The 6774-nt window shown below is 40.0% G+C and overlaps 1 protein-coding gene across 1 annotated transcript; it reads right to left on the bottom strand.

The window, feature by feature from the left end:
• Window positions 1-3320: 3320 nt before the first annotated feature.
• On the bottom strand, window positions 3321-5323 carry LOC117499364. Its single transcript, XM_034151711.1, has 3 exons — window positions 5002-5323; window positions 3675-4351; window positions 3321-3345 (listed from the first exon to the last, which is right to left on the bottom strand). The coding sequence occupies exons 1-3, from the start codon at window positions 5314-5316 to the stop codon at window positions 3321-3323; spliced, it is 1017 nt and encodes a 338-aa protein (XP_034007602.1). The 5' UTR covers window positions 5317-5323.
• Window positions 5324-6774: the final 1451 nt, after the last annotated feature.

Raw genomic sequence — 6774 nt, 5'->3', positions numbered from 1 at the left:
GTAATAGGGACGGGGGAGGAAAATTCAGGGGTGAAGAAGCAGAAAGATAACTTGTTTGTAAAACGGACAGCACTTCAGTTTCAGGAAAGATGACACATATAACTTCATATAGGGATTATTTTATTAGTGGATTTGATGTAATTAAACATAAAGAAAAAAACAAACGCCATGGGGTCATTAAGATCTTTAATTTATTGCCAACCTCTTCAGAGAGACTTTGTTGCATTTATTACCAGATTACCCCTCCTTTCAACAAAGAGAGGCCCTTATAGTTAGTATAGTAATTAAACATTAGTTCACCATCCGTACACTTCAAGAGAGCCTCCTTAGTTATTAACCCAACTCTTATTTTAAAAAAAAAAAGGCGGGGTAGGAGGGGAATACGGGTATGTGTGTGTGTGTGTGTGTGTGTGTGTGTGTGTGTGTGTGTGTGTGTGTGCGCGGATGGAAATCTCTCAGAATGATATCCCCTTTAGCGCAATACAGCATCAGCTACACCACTTATGTGACATACAAGAATAGTGTGTGACAGACAAAAGATGTCCTGTATGGGCTGATTGCGCATGGACATAAACGCTAGTAAAGTCTAATCTGACGGGGGGATACCCGCTGTTGCTGACGGAGGGAGATCCGATGCTGCGGACTATTCGACATGCATCTCTGCATGCGGTGAGCGGAACAAAACACACTCTTCAGATATCACACGTAGCTATTTTATTTACCTCTCAAACTACCTAAACTATTTATAGATATGTTTTAGTTTTACTGTCGAGTCACTCATTATTGGACCCGCGACTTTGATACTGTCGTGTTGTCAGGAGGGGGAGAGCAGTCCGTTTATTATTCCCGTGTTATTGTAAATTACTGTACACGTTTTTGAATAGTTAATTAATCTACTATAATTAGTTGGTTTAATATCGAATCATATCAGTTTGTTTCAAAGCTCATTAAATAACATAGAAGACCTTTAACCGGCACTTTTCTAATTCTGCCCCGGAAGATTTAAACTGTAACGAACATGCCGACCGGACAGGAGGGGGGAGGAGGAGGGGGTTGAGAGGGGTGGGGGCTGAGCGGGGTGGGGGGCTACCTGAGAGGATGTAGCACCTGTATGTGAGGGGGAGGGGGGGGGGGGGGGGGCTGAGGGGGGTGGGGGCTACCGGTGAGGATGTCACACCTGTACGCGATAACACCTCGAACAAAGGGGCTCATTAGCATATCAAATGGGGGTCATTAACATAATTAGGGGGCGGGACTTAGAAGGTGTGACCTGTCACTTTTTTATGCATACTAATGAGATTGAAGCGGGATATGTAATACTACTGCAGGGTGTTATATCATTCATTTCAAGGGCATGGGGCGGCAGGTCCAGTGATAAGCATATTACAGAAAATTGTGGCTTCTTAGATAACATTTTGCCTGGTGATTTGATTTTGGCAGACCGAGGTTTCAATATAAGTGACTCAGTGGGTTTCATGTGTGCTGAGGTTAAGGTGCCTGCATTCATGAAAGGCCGGAAACAATTATCAATGAAAGATGTTATTGACACAAGGAAAATTGCTAACGTGCGAATTCATGTTGAGCGTGTCATAGGATGTGTAAGGCAGCGATATACCATTTTGGGAGGACCAATTCCTATAGACTTTTTACTTTCTAAAGATGTAGATGGGATTACATTGATGGATAAAATAGCTGAAGTGTGCTGCGACCTGAATAATTTGTGTGATACTGTAATACCCGTTGATTGAGCCTTTACATTCTGTTACACCCCAATCAACCCATATCAGATTTAAAAATATTACATGTTTGTATTGTAATTAGTATTACATTATTGTCAATGTTGTACTTGGTCAATTAAATGTCTTGATAATCAGAGCAGTGATTTGGGGTTTGGTTGTGTAGGGGAATGTTTGAAAAATTATTTAAGCTGTTTTCAGGCATGGAAGATTAATGTTTTTCTCTCAAGTTTTCTATTGTCAGATTGGACACATCTGCTTGAATGTGGTTTCAGACCTGCACTGCACACTGTAATAGTACTGGTAGAATATTTAAGCTTGGGTAATAAATACATTTTGAAAAAAACAATTGAAAGGGCAAAGTATTATATTTATTACAGGTTTCCAATGTACACATTGAAAAAGGGTGAACAACAAGTACATGCTCCTTTAACTGTAAACTGCAGAGATCACCTCACATAACAGAGATAGATTAACATTGTGTCCATATTACAGTTTTTTTCAATGCTAAAACACATTTTTTGAAAGCAGGGCTTATTTTCTCAAAACACTAAACACAATTCACAAAACCATACACACAAAGTGCAAAACACCTACTGCAGAATGAAGCACTGCATCCAGAACTACAGAAACACCAAACTTTTGCACCAAATGGCACACACTTCATTTATAGTACAAGACATTTTGTAAAACCAACTACACACCATCGTGCTCAAGCACACTCATCTTTTATGGCGTTTCATATAGAGAATTCTGCAAATAAATATTGTTTAAGTCTCCAAAATATGTGCAGAAACACAAATATACTGTTGTTATACTTTTACTTTTCAAAAAGTGGAAAGTTGAATTGCAAATTGGGTGCAGAGCTGAACATGTGTTTAGAGTTTTGGAGATTTGAGCTGAGGTTTTGCTCTTTCAATGTCCGTTTAAATAATGATGCTTTGTGTCATTTTAGTGTGTACAACTTTTTTTGATTGTTACACTTACATGTTCTTTATATAGATTTGATGTAAAAGAAACATGTTTAATCAAATAAATATATACACTGTCATTCAGATTGATTCGTACTTCTGTTTCTTTTGAGAGGGGACATGCTGATGACATTTGTCACAATACCAGCTTCCTTTGGGGGCAACTGTTATCCCAACACATTCAAAATGAAACCAGATAGTTTCACAATTTGTGTTATCACATCCTATCATGGGAAGCTTTTCCTCTCCACGACAAAGGCACCACTTGGGTATCAGTGGTTGGGTATTGGTTGGCTGAGTCAGAGTGGCACATAGAGCAGGGTCTGGTATCAGGCAGAGAGGCCTTTTTGGTGCAGTAATGGAGACTGGTGTAGTTGCACTGGAAATTCTGGTGAAGAATTGCCCACTCAACTCGAGGAGAATGACCTTCTGAAAGAATTCATGAGCTTTGGGGTATACCTTCTCCCAAAAGTCAATATCTGGGGTTATGCGTTCAAGATGAATCTTTCCATTCACCCACAGAACAAAGTCAGCATATTCAACATCACATAGAAATAACTGGGTCTGCACTTGATAGAAATAGGCATGGGTCTTCTTCAGCCTGTCCTGTCCATCACGTGATTCCAGACATGTATGGTCTGACGGTGCAGCAACACAGTAGGGGCATTTAATTTCCAAAACACCTACACCACAGCACTTGCAGGACACAACACCATCTGGAGTAGCACCTAAATATGGAAATGTTGGCGATAACACGAGCCCAGAGTCCTGGCAAATGAAACCGTCATGTCGATTCATAATTGTAATGTAATCTTCACGTGCTGATTTCTCGTGATTACATCCCCATTCAGTAGCTGCAGTTTTAAATTTTGTGGCTTCTGGGTAACAAATAGCTTTAATCAAGCTAAGCGATGGTTTAGTTGCACTTGTTGAACATGCTGCCTTCATACGAGATGCTGTAATCCACCCAGCTCTGTATCGATACCAGAGTTTGGATTTGGCCTGTGTTTTTGTGGCCTTCTCAATTACATCCGCCTCCGGCTTGGTGATAGCTACATTGATCCCTTGGCAATGTTCTGTAAGGGCTTTATGGTCCATTTCTAGGCAGTTCTCACTTTTTAAACTAGAAAGCGGCTTAGGAAATGTTGACAAAGTCACTTTTGGGACAAAATCGGCATTGTGTGGAGCTGAGATTGTCAATATTGCACACTTCCTTCCAGTAGATTTCAGTGATGCCAGGAAAGACTGTTGCTCAGCATCTGTCGCTTTTGTAATCTCCCTCGAGTGACGTAAAAGTGGTGTTGTTGTTGTTGTTAAATTAGCTGCATCGCCAAGGCTGTCAATTGCTTGGCTTAAACGATTCCTTCGGGTTTTAGCCGAAGTAAAGTCAATGTCAGCAACAGGGGAAGGTGTTACATCCTTCACTGATCCAGGTAGAAGCCAATACGCCTTTTCCTGGGTAACTGTCTTGGCATCACGTATCCGTATAGATGTTTCTATGTAGAAAAGGAGAGATGCAACATGGGTACATGTTGATCCCAAACCAGCTTTGCAGTTGCAGTTAGCTGTGATGACTGCCCCATCCTTCTTCATCAGTACCCACGGACATGTTGGCGGCAGCCCAATACTCTGAGAATGCAATACCTGAAAAATAAAATACAAAAATATTATTGGATTGTTGACTTTTTAGAACCACCAATATTTTGGTTCAACTTTACTTTCAAATACTGATTGTTTACACAACCAGTGGGTGGTCAGCTCTTGTCATACTCCTATGCTAGGTAGCACATAACATAAGCTGACAACCAAGAATAGGTTCACAACTTTTGTAATTTAAATGTATTGCAATATATAATAAAGCTTTATTTATAAAGCCCTTTTCATAAAGCACATGTAGCTCAAAGTGCTTTACAAAATGGCACACATCACAAGTTAAAAATAAACCACAAGAAATTCCCCTCAGATCAGATGTTAAGACCTTTACAGGTACATGCAGCATAGCAACAACATATAACATTTTAACGAGGAGGTAAAAGGTATGATAATAAAAATAAATAATAAGACACAAGACTAAGTTCATTGATGCAACAATATAAAACCCTATAAAATAAAGTAAACATATAGATATAGGTACAACAAAAATAAAAGCTGGTGTTTAAAAATGTCCACTGAGTTGGCCTCTGATATTTCTTGGTAGCGTAGTGGATAAAAGCAGCCTCACCCATTTTATTTTGGGGGACTTTAGGGATATTTAAAAAGCCAGCTGAAGAGGCCCTCACGAAATATTTACTCACTTTTCCAGCTATTACAGCCACATCTCCTTGATATGCAACGCAAACGTCGCGGATCCACCCGGATGTGAACTGGTTATGTGCCTCGAGTCCTTTGTACGCTTTCATTTCCTCCATGGTGTACAATGGAATAGGCGAAAAAACCAGGTAGTTCACGATATCACAGTAGGAAAGTGAAGGCCATGAATTTATATCAGTGCTGTAATCCTTAACGGGAATCAAATAAGGGTCCACCGAACCAATCGACGCACATTTTTCTCTGTAAACGGTCTTATCCTCCGGGTTTAGTGATTCGTAGTAGCCTTTCATTTTCGCCATTTTTGAACGCTCCCGCCAGTGGAGTGGTACTCCAAGATGTCTGACGCGAAATCCCGTGACGTCATTAGGAAGCCTCTATTATTACATTGTTAAACCATTTACTCTTATTGCAAATACTAATTTTACACTGGTAGCGATTAAGTCGTATTATCATAGTAGTAGTTTACATTGAAAATATACATTTGAACTCTGGGCTTCCTCTTTCTCTGAGGATGCACGTGGGGGAGTGGTCTCTTTCAGTTTCCTCACTCGGACGCGTTTACCCTCCGAAAGCTGCTGTTCAATTTCTTCTTTTGTATCTGGAAGAAATAACACTGAGTGTAAGTACTTAACATCTGCAATACGTATTATATGTACATTATGGGATATTATAAAAGTTCGTTGTTTGAGTCGTTTGTCTTCTGTCGCAAAGCAACATGTTTAACTCAGCGGCAATAGCTTTCAACTAACGCTAGCTTCCCGCTAACGTTAGCTTGCAACACGCGAGCAAGCAGCTAACGGGAGTTTGCAGCTAACGGGAGCTTGCAGCTAACGGGGCAGCTACGCGAGCTTGCCTCCAACGTTAGCTTGCCTCCAACGTTAGCTTGCCTCCAACGTTAGCTTGTTTAATTTTGCTTGCCGCTAACTAGTTTAATGGTTCTCCAACTAGCAATTGCTAGTTGGAGAACCATTACGTTAACGCTACCATTTTAGCCAAAACTCATAACAAATGTAACTAGCATATCTTAGTTGGTCATTGCTATGGTTTTAACGCAGTATTCAGGACATCATCACTCACCCTTTACAAATAATATTTGTCCCTTGAAGAAATCGTCCTGCCAGCGTACCCAATAAACAGTATCAAGGTTACATTGTATATATTTCTCCCTGTCAAAGTCCTTGATATAAGAAGTTGGAACGATTTCTTTAACTCCGTCGTCCAAGTATTTCACGTAGGCAAACATTTTTGCTTAATTGATCGTGGTTGCTGTGTGGGTCAGTCCAGAGCCCTATAATAGAAATTCTATTATAGATCTCTGGATCAGTCGAACATCTCCTGTCTCTCAGCCAATCACAGAGTGAATTTAACTATACAGAGCGGGAAGCGCGTGAGCTGAGGTCTACCTCAGCTCACGCGCTTCCCGCGGTTCACGCACTTCCCGCTCTGTATAGTTCAATATAATATTTAATACCAGTAAATACTATAGACTGCATCTCTCTTACAGATTTTGTCTGTGTGCAGTAGATGTCGTATATAGATATATAATGCTTGCAATCTTTTGAACTCTAGCAACACAGATAAGGTTTAAAAATTAAATTATACTAATCAGTTTAGAATATCCAAGTTTCTTTTTTGGCAAATAAATTACTTTTATCTAAAAATATTCATTGTTTTTTCTCATTTAAAATGACAAATGTAATCTTGTAAATGTTGTGTTTTGTCTGAATATTTCCCCCCCCCTCCCTGGCTCCATAATA

Source organism: Trematomus bernacchii, unplaced genomic scaffold, assembly GCF_902827165.1.
Source record: "Trematomus bernacchii unplaced genomic scaffold, fTreBer1.1, whole genome shotgun sequence".
Lineage (NCBI taxonomy): Eukaryota > Metazoa > Chordata > Actinopteri > Perciformes > Nototheniidae > Trematomus > Trematomus bernacchii.
Note: the sequence above shows the minus strand (reverse complement) of the source record. Positions and strands in the feature narration are given on the sequence as shown.

Coding starts and splice junctions, on each gene's coding strand:
- LOC117499364 (XM_034151711.1), bottom strand. CDS start 5,316: ATGGCGAAAATGAAAGGCTACTACGAATCACTAAACCCGGAGGATAAG. Junction 4,352..5,001: donor TGGCTGTAATAGCTGGAAAA/GTGAGTAAATAT, acceptor TTTATTTTTCAG/GTATTGCATTCTCAGAGTAT. Junction 3,346..3,674: donor TGGTATCGATACAGAGCTGG/GTGGATTACAGC, acceptor CTGCACCGTCAG/ACCATACATGTCTGGAATCA.